The 21,699-nt window shown below is 38.4% G+C and overlaps 1 protein-coding gene and 1 non-coding gene across 6 annotated transcripts in view; one reads left to right on the top strand and one right to left on the bottom strand.

Moving 5' to 3' along the window:
- The first annotated feature begins 893 nt into the window (after positions 1–893).
- BBS5 (Bardet-Biedl syndrome 5) overlaps positions 894–21,699 on the top strand; it is a 41,632-nt gene continuing 20,826 nt past the window's right edge. Inside the window, exons 1-9 of one of the 5 annotated variants that reach the window (XM_042949040.1) lie at positions 895–1,044; positions 3,123–3,205; positions 6,391–6,456; positions 7,090–7,139; positions 7,271–7,398; positions 11,224–11,359; positions 14,022–14,117; positions 16,723–16,785; positions 18,535–18,669. In XM_042949040.1, coding sequence (XP_042804974.1) covers positions 986–1,044; positions 3,123–3,205; positions 6,391–6,456; positions 7,090–7,139; positions 7,271–7,398; positions 11,224–11,359; positions 14,022–14,117; positions 16,723–16,785; positions 18,535–18,669 — 816 coding nt within the window. In that variant the 5' untranslated portion in view covers positions 895–985. The other 4 variants (XM_042949044.1, XM_042949041.1, XM_042949042.1 and 1 more) reach the window with 4 other exon arrangements.
- Positions 8,567–8,673, bottom strand: LOC122228930. The gene has a single exon (XR_006206816.1). It is a non-coding gene; the product is annotated as a U6 spliceosomal RNA (small nuclear RNA).

Consider the following 21,699-nt stretch of genomic DNA (forward strand, 5'->3'; position numbering starts at 1 on the left):
TGTCAACGTACATAACATTTTAAAAAAATAATTATATTATCCACAAATATGAGAAGAGTAGCATTGTTTTACATTTTTGCAAATTTGCAAGTTTGCAAATTTTTTTTGTAATGTTTGGTTTCATAGAAGACAGCTAGATTCCCATACCTCTGGAAAACACCACTGTACATCCAAAGAATAAATAAGAGTCACAATGGCAAATAAGGTCTTCCTGTTATCCTGCATATACTTTGACCTTGTGGGTGCCCTGAAAGGATCTTAAGGAACTCTGGGGATCTCCAGATCACGCTTTGAAAACCACTGAATTAAAGAATTGTCATAAGTTGAGGAAAGGAAGGCGTTTGAATCATTCAAAAAGTTTTCATTGAGTGCCTACTCTGTGCCAGGCACTGTTCAAAGTGAACTAGATAGATCAGGTCTTGTCCTCTGGGTGCTCAGGGTACAGTGACAGATCAGGGACCGCCTCAGTTGACGTTTGAGCTGAGACTTAAGTGACAGGGGGCAGACCATGCAGAAATCTGGGGAAAGAGAGTTCCAGGCAGGGAAAGGGAGCCCTGCCTCCCTGGAAGGTAGGCATTAGGAGAGGGTAGCAAAAGATCGGACAGGTGTGCGGGACCTGATCCGGCGGGGCCAGGTAAAGAATTAAGTTTTAAGTCTAAATTTCTTGACTGTAGCAAAATGGGGGAAGGTGGTGGAATGGCTTAAGGATGTGTGTTTGGAGGCTAGGAAAGTCAGTCAGAGGTCAAGCACACACTCCTGGGCCGGAGCCAGCTTGGTTTCTTTGAACCTCCCCCATCTCGCCTGGAGCCACAAATCCGCTTAGTGACGCGACAGGCCCGGGAAAGCGCGCACCCTACCTCAGGAAGCTTGGCTCTCGGCGCCCGCCGTAGACGTCGTGACACAGGCGACCCGTTGCCTTGGAACCAGTGAGACGCCACTCGGCCTCCGCTGCTGCCGAGAGTGCCAGCGTTGGGCCTCGGTCACCATGTCGGTGCTGGACGCGCTTTGGGAGGACCGGGATGTCCGCTTCGACGTCTCCTCGCAGTGAGTCGCTCCCGGGGCCTGTAGAGGGCGCCGCAGCGAGGTTTCAGGAGGAGCCTGCGCCCCAACAGCTCACGGGCCTCGCGAGAGCGGGAGGAGGTTTGCGCCTGTGGTCCGCTCCCGGGGAGACCCCGGGCTGGCTCGGCCACTGCGGGAATGCATGTGAATTACAGTGGTTCAGTCCTGTGCGATCCGTGGCCGCGTCCTGACCCCGGGCACCTATCAGAAAGCTGAGCCCAAATACGTCCAGGACCATCCAGGGCTTGGGCGTCCGGTATACCCAAGTGAGCTTGGGGTGCCAGTTTCGTGTGGTGGAAGAACGTTCGGCAGGGACTCGGGAGCCCAGGGTTCTAAAACTAAGCCTGGAATATCGACACACATTGTGGGCCCTTAGACTTCACCGTTCTGAGCTTGAGCCTCTTCGTCTGTAAAACAAGGGAGGTGGGAATAAGCATTTTCCAAAATTCCTAACCACGCAAACTTTATTTCCATGATAAGTTTCCATCTTATTGTTCATTTAAATCACCAATAGGAAAAAGGAGCTACCTTTTGGAACCTCTCAACAGAAACCTTGGGTTGTTTTAAATTCCATGCCTTAAAGAGAAAATAGTATCTGCCTGCCCAAAGTCCCCAGGGAAAATGCCCATTGGGATATTAACTGTTGGAAAACAGTAAAGCTGAGGTTCTTGGGTTAATGATATGAATGAAGCTTCTTAGCCACTTCTTATGATTCCTTATCATGAACAAAACCTTGGATAGCCAACGAAATATTAACTTCTAATTCTAACATGGTCTTAGATCCTTTAAGAACTTGTGAGGGAAGGGAATTTATAAAATTATAAACGACAGTTACATATTGCTCACATCCTATGACTTTCTATTATTCTTGGAGGGTTCTTAATCCAAACAAAGGTCCATTTCATGAACATTTCCACTTTATTAAATATTTATCAAATACTTACTATGTGCTATTTACTGTGCTGATAGCTAGGGATAATGATACCCACACCCCCATTTTAGTGCAGGAGATACACATAGACAACTTTTTTTTTTTTTTTTTTTTTTTTTTTTAACGTGGTAAGTGCCATCCTGAATACAGAATAGTTCATTCTGCTTAGGGAAGACGTTAAAGAAGAAATAATATTTGAGTTCAGCCCTGAAGGTTGGGCAGGACCTTATCAGGTAGACAGAAAGAGAGTATTCCAGAAAAAAAAAAAAAAAAAAAAAAGAATAAAACATTAGGAGCAGAGTCTTGGAAGTACAAACGTCATTGGCTAGAAGGCAGAATTGGCAGGTAGAGGATGGAGGAACAATCAGAAAGGTAGAGTAGCCAGACTATAAAATGTTTAGCTGAGGATTTGGGACTTCATTTTCTAGGCAGTAGGATGATGTGGAAGATAGCAGGGAAGATATATGATCATGTTTGCATTTTCAATAGGTAATTAAGCCAGCGCTATGGAGAATGTGTTAGGGTGTACCACATACTCTGCTAGGTTTTTGTTTTTGAACACTCTAGATGCATTCTGTCAGTTAGCGAACTTCTCCACTCTATTTCCTTTTATTCCCTGTATCTAATTGTTTACCAAGTCCTAACGATGCTTTGCTTTAGCTTGTTCCTTCCATAACTGCCTGACCTCCTTTCCTCTACTCAGAAACCTCTGAAGGTTTTCCGTCATCCACAGGACAAGGCTCATATCTATCCGACTAGCATTCAAAAGTAGTGGCATGCATTTTTCACTACCTCTTAACATAGATCTTCTCCAGCCAGATCGATCTTCCCACATTCCCTCATCATTTTTTTATTTCTGGTCTTTAATCATGGACTCTCTCCCTCTCTTATTTCTCCAAATCCTACCTCTCATTCTAGTTCTGACTTCTTTGCATGTCCCTGGTCACTCCAGGCCCCACTAGTCTCCAGGTTCTAGAAGTTCTTAAGACCTTATTTTCAAATGCACGAGTATTTGGTACTGTATCATTTATACTGTTGGCTGTTTTATCTGCATATGTCTCTTCTGTCTCTAACTAGATTGTAAGTGGGTATAGTTGTAGCTATAAAATTAAAGCCTTGATATTTATCTTAGACAAATGAAAACAAGACCTGGAGAAGCCCTTATTGATTGTTTAGATTCAATTGAAGACACCAAAGGAAATAATGGGGATAGAGGTGAGTATATTTCCTAATATTTTTTTATATTTCTGATTTGATTTACAAATGATAAGTCATATCAGCTGGAGAATAAGATGTGAGACAGCATTATGTGTAAATATAATTGTGAAAGTGAAAGAGTTAAATCTACATAAGACTTTTGTCAGACTTAAAGAGAAGAAAGAATAGGTATGAAACCTGCAGCCTGGGGAATACAGGTCCTTAAATAAATCCCAGTTTTGAAATCAGCTTTCTCCAACATAACTATTAAAACTCCAGGATTCCTGTCTGTAAGGAGCATGGGATAGTTCTGACTTTTGAATCTGCCTCCCCACGAAAAGAATAAGTATGTCATAGCTTTGCTATCTGGAGCCATGCTTCCTTTTAAGAACTCCAAGAGTAACTCACAATGTCCCAAGACTGACACCTGGAGATGAACATATGGAGTACAAATTTAGGGCTGTATTGTGAAGTTTATTTGTAGGTTAAGCACTGAAGAATCATGTGAGATGTCTGAGGAGTAGCCAGAGTTGGACTCTAGAGTCCTTCCCACCCCAAACCAAATCCCAAAGGCTTGAACTTTGAAAAGTCCCAGGCTTCATATAGCTATAATGGAGCCAAGTCCAGTGACCAGGCCTTATAAGCGTCACTACTGTTGTTTAAGAAAAAAAATGGGGGATGAGTAGGCAGCTTAGTATATCTGAAAAGGCTTTTTAAGGGAAAGGAGGTTTAAGAAGATGGGTCATAAACCTCTTATTCAAGAGAAGAGTAAGTGGGGGGGAAAGGAGCAGACCTCATTCAGGTAAGAAGGATCAGTAAATCCTAGAGAAGGAACAGTAACCCTTAGCAGAACAGATAAGGAGGAGCAGTAAATCCTAGAGACTGAACAGTAACCCTTATTGGCAGAACATGCTCACTGCAGCCTTTCTTTTTTTTTTTTTTTTTTAATTTTTAATGTTTATTTTTGAGAGACAGAGAGAGAGAGAACATGAGCAGGGAAGGGGCAGGGAGAGGGAGACACAGAATCCGAAGCAGACTCCAGGCTCTGAGCTGTCAGCACAGAGCCCGACGCAGGGCTCGAACCCATGAAACGTGAGATCATGACCTGAGTCGAAGTCGGACGCTTAACCGACTGAGCCACCCAGGCTCCCCAACACTGCAGCCTTTCAAGTGGCCACTTGCTCTTTGGGTCTTTCTTCTGGTCTGCTCTGGAGTGGTATGTGAACAGCAGGTTTAATTGTGGGCCTTTCTTCCCTGTGAAGGGAACCTGTCATAACCAGCAACCTATAGGCACATCCTGTCAGTGGCAAGGACCCATCCTTGAAAGACTGCTTAGATCACATTTATGAAATGCTTCCTAGTGTCAGCCAGGCCCAAGTGAGAGTGAGGTGTGAAGATTTCGCAGCAAATAAGAAGTCTTAGTTTGTGCTTTTGAGGGTGGAATAATAATCTCTAGATGGCTAGATCCTGACAAACCTGAATTAACTTAAGGAAGCCCTGAGAAGGTTTAGTTGTTCTCATACAGACTGGCAGGAACTCTTATGTGACAGTCCATCCACCAGTCCAAACAAAGACTACGGGTAATAGACCATTTTTTAATTCATTGAGCGCTCATTAAGTATAGAATCATATACTAGCACTTCAGAGTAGAGAGGGCAAAACACCTCCCTGCCAGAAGTCTCCATCATAGTGCCTGAAATCTTCCTATTAATAAAAATAACTGTATTTGTATACATCTCAGAAACAATTCCCCAGAAAATGGCATTTTACAGGAGTGTGCAGAGCTGCTGATTAATAAGAAGGTAGAAAAGAGAAGGGGATTCCTGTCTTCTAGCCATCTCCATCCCTTCCTTCCCAGCAGTTTGAAAATGACCAAATTAAGGCATTACAAAGTTCAGGAGACTCATGTTAAAACTATAAATACCCCAGGGTGCCTGGGTGGCTCCGTCGGTTAGGTGTCTGACTTCAGCTCAGGTCATGATCTCACAGCTTGTGAGTTCAAGCCCTGCATTGGGCTCTGTGCTGAGAGCTCGGGCCCTGGAGCCTGCTTTGGATTCTGTGTCTCCGACTCTCTCTGCCCCTCCCGAACTCGCACTCTGTCTCTCTCTCAAAAATAAATAAACGTTAAAAAAAAAAAAAAAACACATCAAACTATAAATACCCCAAAAGATTAGCACATTTAATCCATTTCACTGTAAGTAGCCTGACGTGAAATTATCAGATTAGCTTTGCACACTGAAGCTGTATGAGAATGAAACAGCCATATTTCAATGTTTGGGAGATTAGGAAGAACAGGGTCAGTTATATTTTGGTGTTTGGGAAGGGGTTTTCAAAGAGGAAAGAGTATGACCTGGCTATAGATTACTCATCAAGAGAATTCTGTGGTTATAATTTGTTGAAGAAATATTGGGGTTAAACAAAGTTAAGGGAGTTTTATTCAGGATATCTCAAAACTATCCTAATATGCTAATTGCATTCTAAATCTGTAAGACACATAGTTTACCATGCTCAGATTTACTTGACTTTTTTTCCTCAGAGCATTTATAGAGACGACTATTTCATAAGACACACTTTGAGAAATGAAGTTATCTAACTCTATATTTCAGTATAAGAATGTCAGTCTGAGGCTAGGAATGAAAAGCATAAAGCCTTAAGCAGACTTTAGCCTGGCCATAACTTCATATGAGCAAAAAAAATTTTGTTTATAGCAAAAAAAAAAAAAATGGGTATATAAGTTCTTATATAAATGAGAACTGTTAAGAGAGTACTCCTGTGGCAGGGATTAGTGTATATATGAGAGTCCTTTGAGAAGGGTGATTTCACTGAATGAGTTTGTAATTATGCCATCCCATACTCATTCTCACTTGTACATTTTTGACCTGCTGGGACCTCCCAGAGCAACTTCCACCAAGACCCAATTCTCTCTTTTAATCTGAGTTAAACCAAGCTGTTGGCATTGGATACCTGTATCCCCTCTGTAACTATCAGATTTTGGTTCTCTGGGATTCCAAATCATGCACTGTATACTTTATATAGGATAGATATGAACAATAAACACATTCAGTTGCTAAATGTATGAAAATATCTGTGAGGATTACTGCTGATACTGAGCCAGAAGTTCTACGTCTACCTCTTTCTGTGCTGCAAAAATGGGTCCTTATATAAGGTAACCTATTTTTGTTTGTTTGTTTGTTTGCTTTTAGGGAGACTCTTAGTAACAAATTTAAGAATTATCTGGCACTCTTTGGCATTACCCAGAGTCAATCTTTGTGAGTATTTTTGTTAGATGATATTAAAGAATAAAAATACTTTGTCAAGTGAACTTGCACAGTGGCTTTTGATACCAAAAAAGCTGTACCATGAAATATGTGGGAAACTTAAATTGATAAAAACTTGAGCAGCCCTGTATAGACTGTATCATTATCCAAAAGAAATGTTTTTCAGTCTGTCCATTTTGTCTCTTGGACATGAGATTAGTGCTTTTACACTGAATGGTTTCGCTTTTGTTTTTGTTCTTTACTTACCTTTGACAACTTGCTATGACCTGTTTAATCCCAAAAAAGAGGGATCTAAATTCTAATAAAAGTGCCACCTTCCATTGTGGTAAATTTCGTTTTACTTATTTTTTAAAACTATTTTAGATTATCCAGCAAGACTTTTTCTCTTGAGGTAGTGGTACTAAGCTGTTCAATGAATAATACAATATAGGTTTTAGAGAAGCAAACTTCCTTTCTCCCATGCTGTGAACGTTGTTTGTGCAAAGAGGCAGAATTGATATTCTAGTTCTTTTAATTATTTAACTTAAATTTGTAAAAATGTTTTAAAGTATTTTATATATATTTAATTTTTTTTTCTCTCGGTTGATTGTATCATGTTCTTGAAATTCTTTGCTTGAATTTTAGCTATCGGTTACAACTGCATATTGAGCATTACAACAAGGACTGCTAACTCTGTAAGTCTGAACAATCTTATTGAAATGTATGTACTGAAGAAACATTAACTATTTTGAGGTTGGACTTTGTTTTCACTGTAAATGAGAGTTGCTCCTAAAGTCTGAACTTTTAAATAAATTTGTTCTTACAGAAATTACGAGGCCAAAGTGAAGCTCTTTATATACTAACAAAATGTAACAGTACTCGTTTTGAGTTTATATTTACAAATCTGGTTCCTGGAAGTCCTAGACTTTTTACTTCTGTGATTGCAGTACACAGGTATGGTAATACTTTATGCATTATTGAATAATTTTAAGGCAATTCTATGATATAGAGGTTTAGAGGATAAAGTTTATCTTCCTGCAAGCTCAAGAAATTACAATATCCTGAGAATATATAGAAGAACATACTGCGTTATAATTTAATAAACACTTTTAAGTATTTATAAAATACATAAGACTACTGAAAATTCAAAAAAAAAATTCTACTGAAGGGGCGGCTCAATCAGTTAAGCATCCAACTTCAGCTCAGGTCATGATCTTCCAGCTCATGGGTTCAAGCCCTGCATCAGGCTCTGTGCTGACAGCTCGGAGCCTGGAGCCTGCTTTAGAGTCCTCGTCTCTCTCTCTCTCTGCCCTTCCCTGCTTGCTTTCTCTCTCTCTCTCTCTCTCTCTCTCTTTCTCTCTCAAAAATAAATAAAATATTAAAAAAAGAAATTCTACTGAAGATTCTATTAAATTAGCTACCAAGGAAGTGACAGTGAAATAGAGAGTTCATTCAATTCAGATAACCAAGTTGGATAATTCAGTTAATGAATTAAAAAGATTGTTTTTCTAGCAGTAGAAAGCATTCTGGGTGTTTGCCCTAAAGAGTTTTATTGTTGTTTTTCTTGTGTGTGTGTGGTTGTTTTGGTTTTATTATTTGCTAAATTCTTTTCACTATGTTAGGTCTTTTTAAAAAAATATTTTTTTATGTTTATTTATTTTTGAGAGAGAGAGACAGAGAGACAGAGCATGAGCAGGGGAGGAGCAGAGAGAGAGGGAGACACAGGATCCAAAACAGGCTCCAGGCTCTGAGCTGTCGGCACAGAGCCCAATGCGAGGCTCGAACCCATGAACCGTGAGATCATGACCTGAGCCAAAGTTGGACACCTAACTGACTTAGCCACCCAGGCACCCTTCTTTTTTTTTTTTCCTTTCTTTTTTTTAATTCTATACAGAAATGCAAGTTTACACTTTCTGATTTCCGAGCTATGTAGAAACAACATATGTGCACATAGATTTTCAGGTGTCACTCAACTTCGTTCTCATGTCATAGATTGCTTTACTGGAATATTTTTCTAGTAAATTATCACAAGTTCATTATTCAGCGCCACATGTTGTGCTTTGACTCATATCATTTCCTCCAAGTTAATCTGCAAAGAGTGGCAGTTTGCTAAGAAGCTGCAGAAAATCTGGAACGCTTCACGAATTTGCATGTCATCCTTGCACAGGGGCCGTGTTCATCTTCTCTGTATCGTTCCAATTTTAGTGTATGTGCTGCCAAAGCGAGCACTGTAGCTCTTTATTTTTAACCAGCCCTAAGTGCTATGATTTTTTTAAATCTTGGCTAAGATGACAGGCAAAATATGCATATACACATATTTATACACACACACAGAAATATATATACTATTGTTTTAATTTGCATTTCCTTATTACTAGTGATGTTGAAATTTTTTTGGCTATTTAGTTTTCTATTATAAATTTCTTAATTATGCTGTCATCTGTTATGTATGTTGCAAATTTATTTCTTAATTTCCTAGTATATTATTTGATTTTGCATTTTGTTGATGATTTTTTAAAAATATTTTTTTAATGTTTATTTATTTTTGAGAGAGAGAAACAGAGCATGAACGGGGGAGGGTCAGAGAGAGGGAGACACAGAATCTGAAACAGGCTCCAGGCTCTGAGCTGTCAGCACAGAGCCCGACGCGGGGCTCGAGCTCACGGACCACGAGATCATGACCTGAGCTGAAGTCGGCTGCTCAACCGACTGAGCCACCCAGGCGCCCCTAACGTTTATTTATTTTTGAGGGGGGAAGAGGGGCAGAGAAAAAGGGAGACAGAGAATCCAAAGCAGGCTCCGCACTGACAGCAGCAAGCCGATATGGGCCTCGAACCCATGAACCATGAGATCACGACCTGAGCTGAATTTGGACATTCAACCAACTGAGCCACCCAGGCTCCTCAATTTTTTAATCTACATAATGGTTTAGATTTTTTGAGATATAATTCATATAGCATAAAATCTGCCATTTTAAAGTTTACAGTTTGACAGTTTTAGTATTTCACAAGATTGTACAACCACCATCATTACCCAGTTCAGAATATTTCTGTTACCCTAGAAAGAAACCTTTATAGCACTGTAGTCCATATGTCACTCCCCATTCCTTCCTTCTCATAGCCCCTGTTTTACCACTGTAAAAACCACTGTTTTACTTCTGTCTCTATGGATTTGCCTATTTGAGACATTTAATATAAATGGACTCATACAATATAGTGCCCTTTTATATCAGACATATTTAACTTATATAATGTTTTCAGCATTCATCCATGTTGTAGCATGTATCAGGACTTCACTCCTTGTAACTAAATAGTATTACATTGTACGGATATATTTTGTTTACTCACAAACCATAGACATTTGGGTCTTTTCTACTTTTTAGCTATTTTAAATATTTTTCAAATTCTGTTGGACATATATGCCTAATTCCCAGTTCTGTTGGACATATACCTAAACCTTAGCTCTTTATTTCACTTTACTTAGAGATGTAATACGAAAAGGAGTTTGAAGGAAGCATAGAAACTGCTTTTCTTCAATATTAAAAAATAAGAGTTCCCCCACAAATAACTCACAGCATAGTTTCCATTTTTTCCACTGGTTAAACATGGATGATTATAGCACTAAAGGAAATTAAGATTTATAGGCAAATGCTCAAATCCTCCTCTTTCACAATTTTTTAAATGTTTATTTATTTTTGAGAGAGCAAGGGTGAGCAGGAGAGGGGCAGAGAGAGAGGGGGCAGAGGATCCAAAATGGACTCTGCACTGACAGCAGAGTTTGAGCATGTTTGTGGGGGCACTCACTCACAAACCATGAGATTGTGACCTGAGCCAAAGTTGGATGCTCATCCAGCTGAGCCACCCACGCACCCCTCCTCTTTCACGACTTATATGTTAGATTAATTAAAGTAAAAACCATAAGTTTGACAATGAGTATTATGATATATGTCAATAACTTCTAAAGTTACTCAGGCTAAGAAAACCCTTTAGTTTTATTAAATGAGTAAATTAGCCTATAATTTTGTGGAGTAAAATTAGAAGTAACAATCAAATGTGATCCAAATAGGTATAATGAAACTAATCAAAACTAATAATAAATACAGAATTATTTACAGAATAATTATATTACAGAAATACAGAAGAAAATTATTTATTATTTATCAGTAAGAAAGCATGGAGAAAAAAACAAAGGGATTTTATATATATATATAAAACACACACACTCGCACACAGATACACACTGTCCTGTGGTCTCTTTTGGAGTTGGTACACATTCATTCCAATTTTCTGTATGGAGGTGGATGTGATCATAATGTTCTCAGGTTGCAATGAGAAAAGTAATTGGACTCCTGTTTATGTCCAAAGAATAATGGTGCCTTTGACTAAAACAGAGAAATGGAATGAAGCATTTTGTTTGATAGGGAAAAGAATTTCCATGTCTATTATAGGTAAGCATTGTTTTTCAGCTTAGAGGGAAAATCTGTTTCCTTTCATTTGTGCTGTATGATATGTGCTGTCTTAAAAATTAGACATGTAAAAATAAACCTGTTTATTTATTTTTAAAATAAATAAACATTTATAAATGCTATACCAAAATGATAAAGACTAAAAGACTGATCACCAAAACTTACTGAAAAGCAAATTTTTAAATTTATTATAATAATTACTTGAGTGATGTACATAAAGTATTAACAACTATATATTTTGGTAGGTAGGTAAACATAACTTAGGAAAACCACATTTTCAGGGTGGTTTAGTCTTTGTTTGTTCTTTTTTATAGAGCATATGAAACTTCTAAAATGTATCGTGATTTTAAACTGAGAAGTGCACTCATTCAAAACAAGCAACTAAGATTATTACCACAAGAACATGTATATGATAAAATCAATGGAGTATGGAATTTATCCAGTGATCAGGTATTGTGCAAAAAGCTAATGAACCTTTTGGGTCAGTGCTTTGTAATTACTTTTCCATTTATCATTGAGTTTGTATGTTCATTTAACTCTTAAAATAAACATTACATCTGATAAGTTAGCATTAGCTCTCAATATAAAATAATATTCCGATTTTCATATTTTCATGGTTCTGTGCTCTTTTAGTTTAGCAGCATTTGTTCTATGTAGAATTTACAGTTGGAGTAGACCTTGGAGATTATCTAGTTCAGTCTCCCCATTCACTTATAAATTAAAAACTCAGGCCCCCAAAATTAAATGACCTCACACATCTAGTTCATCTGAGAGCTATCTTCTTCCCCCTATGCTGTACTACCCTCCAATTCTTGATAACTTATGCTGATGGAGGAGAGCCATGGGTGGACAGTCATGGAAGCCTTTTAATTTGGTCTTTATGGAATTAAACATATAACTCATTTGGTGATTCCTACATCTATTATTGTAACTTCTCATTTGCTCCTGCAATTAAGACCAGTTGAAACATACAAGCAACAAATAGTTGGAATAAGTAACAAACCAATTTCTAGAGAAAAATTTGTGTCTTACTAAGAATAGTTTCCAGCCTTTGTGTGTGTTATAACCTAGATTAGACTGATAACCACTGGATTAAAGCTATAGCATTTGAAGGAAAAGCTTTTTGCTAAACATTGAATCATAAATTTAAATTACAATTAATTTCTAGTTTTAAACTCTGGTAATGGTTCTATAGTATATAGACAGCTTTCCATCTGAATAACTACTCATCAGGAATCAGCAAACTTTTTACTCTGAAGGGCCAGATGGTAAATATTTTAGGCTTTGCAGGACATACTGTTTCTGTCATAACTTCTCAGACTTGCCATTGTACTAGGAAACCAGCCATAGGCAACTTGTAAACAAGTGAGCATGGCTGTGTTTCAATAAAACTTTATTATGGACACTGAAATTTGAATTTCATACAGTATTCATGTGTCATGAATTATTGTTTTGACTTTTTTCCAGCCATTTAAAAATGTAAAAATTATTCTTGGCTTCTAGGCCATACAAAATGAAGCAGCAAGACAGATTTGTCCCACAGACTGTAGTTTACAAACCCCTGCTTTAGGTAATAGCTTAGATGTCACTTTCTGAAACCTTCCTTTTGTGTTGCCTATGCAGTCTGTACTTAATTGCCACCTCAAATTATTCCTGTTCTAAAATACAGAGCTTGTCTATACCCTCACATTAGATTGTAGGCTTTATAAAGTAGGGGTGGAATTACTCTGTTCAGTTAGATCCTTACCATCTAGCACCACACCTGGCATTTTAAATTAATTAATTAAGATGTTCAGGATTATCAGAAATATTTTATTGAAAATATGGATGTTATTGTAACCTAACTTATGTTTATTGAAAAATAATAAAATAAAATAAAATATGCCCTCCTATTCTTTTAAAAAATCCTTAGGAATTTTGCAAGTTCTGTTCTTCTAAAATGAGAGGAAAGAATGATATAAATAATTACCCCTTCTAAACTCAGACTTAGTATTTTTTAATGGGATGTGCACCAGGAATAAGGAGGCTGAAATTTTTTGTATAACAATTTCTTGCAAAATGAGAGTGGATGAGGGAAATATAGATACTTATATTTATGTTTATTAACAATGATAATTGAGAAATAAGTGGTCTTTTTTTTAAATTAATTTATTTATTTTGAGAGAGACAGAGACAGTGTGTGTGGGAGGAGGGGCAGAGAGAGAGGGAGACAGAGAATCCCAAGCAGGATCTGTGATGCCAGAGCAGATCCTGATGCAGAGCTCAAACCCATGAAGTGGTGAGATCACGACCTGAGCCGAAACCAAGAGTCAGACACTTGACCGAATGAGCCACCCAGGTGTCCCAATAAGTGGCCTTTTCTGATGTTTCAAACCTGCTTATCCCAGAAGAGGGCTTTTTAGATTTTGGATTTGTGAGTTAATGTTTTATGCCCAACCTCAAAGTATAAAATAAATTCCTCTGGGAGTATATGGTGGAGAGAAGGTAAAGGTAAAGGTGGATAATGATACAGATAAATGGTAGAAGCAGCTAATTTTCGTGCCATGCTATTAAGTATTAAAGATTTTTTTAGCTATCATCCTGAAGTAATTTTGTTGAAGGGCCATGTAATTGGAAAACAGTTTGATTTATAGTTAGCATTGAAGAGCTATAAAATAACTCTTACGGACTAATGGGGGTTATCACATGTGTTTTGTCTCTCTTACCACAGTTCCCTTGTCTTAACTTACTCCAGGTTTTGAACAACAGTCCTAATAAGATGGAACACTTGTAGAATGCTTACTATGTGCTATACATTGTGATAAGGACTTTATAGGGGTTATTTAATCAAATCTCCATTTTACATTTGATACAATGCACCAAGAACAAATCTGCCCGTGCTCAGGCAACTGGTAGGTGCTGATGGCATAACGATTAGAGTCTAACTCCAGAATCCAGGCTTTCAGTCATCTAGTTGTACTTCGATTCAGTGAATAATGAAGTCATTAATACTCCATGATACTCAATTCTAGTATTCTCTGCTACTGTGATAATCAGAATTACTCTGGTGTTTAGAAAATAAAGAGTAAGTATTCAAACAAATGATCATTGATGTATCTCTCATCTTTCACAGGGAAATTTAGGAACCTTTTTTATTACCAATGTGAGAATTGTGTGGCATGCAAATATGAATGACAGTTTTAACGTCAGCATACCATATCTGCAAATTGTAAGTGCATGCATTTTGGTGACCTTGTTTTAATGTAGATTATTTCTGTTCAGTAGTTAATGGAACTTTCAGGATTAGATGAATTCTATCTCCCTCTTTTTCCCCCCCAAGTTTATTTATTTTGAGAGAAAGAGAGAGTGCACAGAGGAGGGGCAGAGAGAGAGGGAAAGAGAGAGAATCCCAAGCAGGCTCCACACTATCAGTGCAGAGCCTGACATGGGGCTCGAACCGTGAGATCATGACCTGAGCCGCCCAGGTGCCCCTCTATCTCCCTCTTTTTAAGTGGCAACAGTGTAACTAAGAGCAGACTTTTAAAATGTTGAGAATTTACAATTTCAGCATAGAAAAGACGCAACAGTACTTACATTCAAGGGAAACCCCAGCATTATCAACTTGCTATTAAGAGAGAAATATGCAGGATTTTCAAATTTTTAGTAGTTACCATACAGATTAAGATGTGTCTTTCTTTCTTTCTTTTTTTTTTTTTTTTTAAGATGTGTCTTTCTTAGGTTCCAGTCGGAGAGTGTTAGCTACTAAAGTTCTCCATAACCTTTTCATGAGGTAGATGTATAGTGGTTCTTTGCAAGTTTTAAGCATACTGCTCCACACACTTTGTTTTGGCTCTCTTCACACTTTCTGCTTTTAAAGGCAGAATGAAGTCTTTAATTCTGTGAATGAACTGTTTTCACTGTTTACAGAAACAGCATTAATACAAGCTAGATTCATACTACAGGTTTGGTGAAAGGAATCAAGATGGTTTTTAGTGATAATGATTTTAGCTTAAGTTCAATTAAAGCTGTTAAAATCCAAAATAAGAACTAACTACATCTGAGACCAGTTGTTTTGAGAGTAAAGGCGGTTCTTTTTATATCTTCTGCTAAGTATGTGATTCAGTGAAACAGATAGTAAATTCCAATAAACTGAAGAATTTCATTTACATAAGGAAATTACATATAGGACTCTAGTGCAAATTAGATGGAACGTAAAAATAGTTAATGAAAATCCTGTGTGATTTGTCTATGGTAATCACCCTTATTGTGGGATATAAGAAGTCTTAAGACTAGGCAGTTTCATTAACAACTATTTATTGAATAGACACAATGTATGTGATATCTGGAAAATGTCATTTTTTAAGACTTCTGAGTTTACAAGGATGGTTCTTTGTAAACTGTTCCCAAGCCTATCTTTTGCCAAATCGTTTGATTTCTGAGTTACTTTAAAATATCTGATTGTTGGGGTGCCTGGGTGGCTCAGTCGGTTAAGCGGCCGACTTCAGCTCAGGTCATGATCTCGCGGTTCGTGAGGTGAGTTCAAGCCCCGCGTCAGGCTCTGTGCTGATGGCTCAGAGCCTGGAGCCTGTTTCAGATTCTGTGTCTCCCTCTCTCTGACCCTCCCCCATTCATGCTCTGTCTCTCTCTGTCTCAAAAATAAAATAAAAACATTTAAAAAAAATTAAAAAAAAAATAAAATATCTGATTGTTAATGTGACAAATATTTAGCACCCACTCTGTGCTAGGTGCTAGAGAGATAGTCGTGAACACCATGAACCAGCACACAGTTCCTGCCTTCAAAGAGTTGTCAGCCTGGTGGAGAAAACCAACACAATAAACAGAAAATCGTAAAAACTGATAGGAAGAAAATGATTTCTGGCCATCTAAAGACATATAAGAATTTAATAACCATGGCTGGGAAGATATGACAGAATCTGCATAGGTATTTGATAAACTGGTGTTTGTATTGTTGATGGCTGTTTTATATGCGTTTACATATGTTCTAGCTTGCCTGACCTAATCTGTATTGTACTAAAAAATTACTGAGTAGGGGCGCCTGGGTGGCGCAGTCGGTTAAGCGTCCGACTTCAGCCAGGTCACGATCTCGCGGTCCGTGGGTTCGAGCCCCGCGTCGGGCTCTGGGCCGATGGCTCGGAGCCTGGAGCCTGTTTCCGATTCTGTGTCTCCCTCTCTCTCTGCCCCTCCCCCGTTCATGCTCTGTCTCTCTCTGTCCCAAAAATAAAATAAAAAACGTTGAAAAAAAAAAAAAAAAAAAAAAAAATTACTGAGTAGTAAACAACCTTGTGCTTTTTGTTCTTCAAATACGATACTTTTTGTTATTTAAGAATACAGTTACCAAAAATGGCCTTTGGAATGAATTCAGCCTGGTCCAAACAACTTGCAATCTGATATCATCACACTCTGTCACTAGGACAGTCATATCCATGTGACTTTTAAAAACTAACCCAGCCTTAAAAACCACAAAAGATGCTGGCTCTCCAGTACTAAAAGGTTGCTGGCCTTTGGTTTCAAATATTCAGAAAAGTTGTGGACTCCCTGATTGGGGGGGTGGGTGGGGATATTTGAATCAGATAATTTTATGCACATTTCAGAGATTTCCTCTTTTGATTACCTAACAAGTTTGCTGCCTGTTTCTAAGTATGAGCATTTTCATTTTACTTGATCTCAGTGGGAGTGTAATGCAGGAAAGAGGGAGAATTCTGTTCTTTAGATTATGAAAAGTGGTTACTGTGTAGAAGTTGAAAAACTTGTGTTAAAGAATCACTACTATCAGATAGTAAAAACGTGCATTTTTTTTTTCATTTTACATCTAGCGTTCAATAAAGATTAGAGATTCAAAATTTGGTTTAGCTCTTGTCATAGAAAGCTCTCAGCAGGTAAGATATTTTCTATTTGTATTAATCTTTAATAGATTTTTTAAACTATATGACTGTCTATATTTTTAGTTTTATTTCTATAGTAACCGGTTTACATCCAAGAAGAATATTAGCTATAACATGAAGTTATATGAAAAGTTTAAAATCATGCAGTAATTGTCCACATAGGAAGAACCTTGCTTATGTTTGTTTCTTTGTTGGGCAGACATAACCATTATCATCATTATGATTATCATTTTTTTATGTTTATTTATTTATTTTGAGAGAGAGTGTGTGTGGGAGGGGCAGAGAGAGAGGGAGAGAGAGAACCCCAAGCAGGCTCTGAGCTGTCAGCATTGAGCCCAACACAGAGCTCCATCTCACAAACCGTGAGATCATGACCTGAGCCAAAATCAAGAGTTGGACCCTCAACTGACTGAGCCACCCAGGTGCCCCATGATTATCGTTCTTAATGACAGAGTTAAGTCACTGTACTTTTCATGTATTATCTCAATCTCTACCCTATGATACAGTTACTATTTTTTCCCCATTTTACACTCAAGGAATCCGAGGCTTAGAGAAGTTAGGAACCTTGCCCATAGTCTCACAACTAGTAAGTGGTGGGGATAGATTTTGATTCAGGTCTGACTGATTCACAAGAGTGTCCTAGGGAAACACAGATATATACAAATAGACACACACATGCACCCTGAGATTATACGGTATCTAATTATAATTGCTGTGCCCCATTAGGCCAGTTCTTTGCAGAAATACATTTAAATAAAACATTTACTTGTAAAATCACTGCTCTTCTAAATTCGAAGTTTGAATATGAATGTCTACTCACTCCTTCCCCTTGGCCTGCAGATTAGTAGCTTCCATTTACTGAGTGCTTGCTAATGTTCCAGGAACTGTATCAAATGTCATGTGTGCATTATTTTATTTAATACAATTAGATAACTGTTTTATGGTTAGAAAACTGAGGCTTAAAAGATTAAGGAAAATATGTTTCCCAGCATCAGATAGTAAATTTGTTGTAAAACACAGAATTTGAACCCAAAAGTATATGCTCTCACCTTTCACAGAATGCTACTTAATTGTTTTTTAAGATTTTTTTTTAAAGTAATCCCTACACCCCATTTGGGGCTTGAACCAACCCCAAGATCAAGAGTCACATGCTCCTCTGACTGAGCCAGCCAGTCGCCACCCCCCGCCCCCCACCACTACTTAATTTTTTAACACTCTTCAACAACAATCTGTCGTGATCAGGTTCCTTTCCTAATTCTTCAAGGAGAGAGCCTCAGCTAGGCCATTCCCTTTCTTCTTTTAATATGGTTTATTGTTTTTCAAGGTCTAGCTCAAGAAAAGCTTAGTTCCCTTGGCCATCATAATATACAGTGTATTTTTTTTTTAATCTTAAAATATCATCTTTGATATTTATAGATGAAATGATGTGATATCTGGCTATGCTTCAAAATAATCCTGAGGGGTGAGAGGAGGAGATTTGGGGGAGAGGGAGGTTAAATATGGAACAGAGTTGGCCACACATTGCTACTTGTCAAAACTAGAGATGGCTACATACGTGCTTATTGTACTCTTTCTTCTATTTTTGTATGTGCTTTCAATTTTTCATTACAAAAATTTTAAATGAAAAAATCAGCTTACCTGTGGTGCTCTGAAATAAAGACTAGAGTTATAGTTTATTATATACTGTGATTACCATTCCCAGGCTTGTTTTTTCTTTTCTTTTTTTTTTTTTTTTTTGTACAGAGTGGAGGATATGTTCTTGGCTTTAAAATAGATCCTGTGGAAAAACTACAAGAATCAGTTAAGGAAATCAATTCACTTCACAAAGTCTATTCTGCCAGTCCTATATTTGGAGTGGATTATGAGATGGAAGAAAAGGTAATTAGTTCAGTATGTAAAATACAGAGTACGCTGAATTGCTTTTACACATCTATAAAATTCAGACATAAATACATGTATACAATTTTGAACTTTGTTTAAAACGATGAATGTACAGACTGCTCAGTGAGCATGACCCCCTCAGCCATCACAAATTTGCAGCTATCCACCTGTCTGTCCACTGGCTGCTCCGTCGTCATTCCTGCCCTTCTAGGTGAGAGGTTTATTCAGAGAAGCGTCCACGTGCAAGGCTCCTATGATGTGGAAAGACTTCAGTCTCTCACGCTGTTTGGTTTTTATTCCACTTCTGCCTCCCCTTAGCATTTGGGCAAACCTTACAGGCCTTACAGATACAATGCTTTTCTCACAGAGCCCCACCATATAGCAACTCCAGGAGTCTACTCCATCAATAGGGCCAGGTCCGTTCCCTATTCATCAGTGCCTCTGACATACCAGTTAGGAAGTATTTTGAGTATCATGTCCATATGTCTGCTCTTTGCTTTCTGTATGATTTCTGGCTTTTGCCCCCAAACCCACCCTGCTCTCCAGGTACATGAACTCTCCTTTGGCTTTATTCTTCAGCCTCTCCAACTAGGACCCTTGTCATCTGGTCTGTCACTGGTGTCCTCACCAGCCACTACATCGGAGATGTCCTCACTGTCTGCTCTGTCAGTGGGACCCTTGCCAGAGGTTCTGTCTCTGGTGCCCTCACTGACTAGTCTTCTCACAGGTGCCCTTGCTATCTGTTATTTTGCTCAGGCCCTCACCGTACACTGTTACTGGTGCCCTCGCCACCCCCTGTCAGTAGTGTCCCTGCTGGCACTCAGCATGTTGAGCCATATCACAAAGCATATACATTACCTGTCTCTTCTGCTCTCGGACTACAGTGCATGAGGGAGAAGATCAAGTAGGGCTGGACAGCTAAGTTCAAATCCACACCCTCCGACTTCAGCCAGGCCTTTGTTGCCTGGTAGCACTCCTTGCACGCAGTTTTTTCTCTCCCTGTAGTACTCTGTATATAGCCCCCTCCCTTCCAGCTGAAACTTCTCTGGGTTGCTGACTGCATTATACATACGTTCATGTATTTCATCTCCTTAACCATCATTTTCTGTTTTCCTCCCACTCTGCACTTCCTTCGGCATTCTCCCGTTCACTCGGCCTTCTCTGTACATTGGTCAGCAATGTCAGCCGTCCTCCAGTTCCGTCCACGTACACTGCTGTGCACGACTCCCACATCTTTTGTTCCGACCTCGACACGTTCTCTCATATTGCCAAGCCCCCAAATATTTATGAAGATATTCACATAAATGAGTGTTCCAAATAACATAAATTGAATTTCTCACTTAAAAGTTTATCTGAGTAATTTAAGTAAATAAATAATTTTCCAAGTCTCTAAGCTACCCTGGGACTTGATTGCATACCTCAAACTTGGCATACCTAAAATGCTATCATTTTTTTCAAAAGCACCATCCTACTGATGGACCTATTTGTTTATTTTTAGCATTAGTCAAAGTCAGCCGTGCTCAAAAGCTGAGATTTCCTTTTTTGTTTTTCTGATTGTCTTATTTCATACATTCAGTCAATCATACAGCCTCCTCCCTTTTCCTATCCCTTTCTTTACACTCAGACCACAATTACTGTTATGACTTTTCCTTCCAGAATAATGTTGTGGAACAAGCATGTTCCTTGGAACCTGGCAAACCTGACTTTAATCCCCATCTCACCATTTATTTGTGATTCTAGGCAAATTTGAAGTACAATTTTCTCATTATAAAATGAAGATAATCTCTCTCACAAAGTTATTGATCATGTCCATGAAATGCCTGGCATATGAGAGGCACTCAGTATGTTAATTCTCCTACAAATTCTCTGCTTTTCATTTCTTCTCTTTTCTTCTTTTTTGATCCGCAGTGCATAATAGCCAGCCATAATGACTCACTCTTATCATCTTGTGTTAAGCCCCTACTCAAAAGCCACCTCTTCAGGGAGGTCTTCCCTGACTACCATCTAAAACAGCAGCCTCCGTCATTTTTTTGTCCCTTATCCTTGCTTGCTGGCTTGCTTGCTTCTTTTATTTTTGGTACCACTCATCAGTCTTCATTGTAAATAATCTCCATGCAGTCAGGGATTTTCATCTATTTTCTTTAACCACTGTATCTCCAGCAATCAGAACTAACACATAATAGGCTCTTAGTGAATATTCATAGATGTTGAATGGCTGCATTGAACACCTACTGTTCCAATTCACTGCTCTAAGAACTTTATATGCATCATTTCATTTAATCCTCCCAACAGTACTCTGAAGTATAGTATTATTATCCTTATCTCACAGTTAAGGAGATTGAGGCTTAGCTAGGTTAAGTTACTTATACACAGTTACACAACTGTGAATGTGGTTGAAACATTCAGGCTGTCCTCAAAGAATCAGGTCACTCTTGTCAAGTAATACACTTCTACCCTACACACCCCTCCCATCAATTACCTATAGTATAGATAAAGTCTAAATTCTTTGGGCTGGTATTAAAGAATTTCAGTAGACACCAGTCTACATTTCCTACCTTATCTGCACAGCCACAGTATCTGGTTGTACAGCTTGTGCACTGCCCAACTATAAGAACCTGGTAAATGTAGTGTGAATGATGCTCCTTTGAGGTTGTTCAATACAGTAGCCCTGCTAGTTTCTTCTGTCTCATGGGACTCTTATATTCTGACCATACTGGATTATTCATCATTCTTCAGCCACATCCTGTGGTTTCTCACCTTTGCTGATGCTGGTCCCCTCTGCCAGGAATACCCTTTCCCCTAACCCTACCTATGGAAGCCATCTTCATCCCAAAAGGCCTACCTTATATGCCACTTTTTTCTTCATGAAAATTTCTGGGATTCACAAGCCAGAAGTCGTGCTGTCTATATACATTTTTATTATAATAGATAAATTGCATTTGTTACAGCTACTTTTCATTGGTTAAACCATATGATATTAATCTTTGACCATTTTTGACTAGTAAAAATGGCAATTTCATATGTTTC

The sequence above is a fragment of the Panthera leo genome, chromosome C1 (genome assembly GCF_018350215.1).
Source record: "Panthera leo isolate Ple1 chromosome C1, P.leo_Ple1_pat1.1, whole genome shotgun sequence".
Taxonomy (NCBI): domain Eukaryota; kingdom Metazoa; phylum Chordata; class Mammalia; order Carnivora; family Felidae; genus Panthera; species Panthera leo.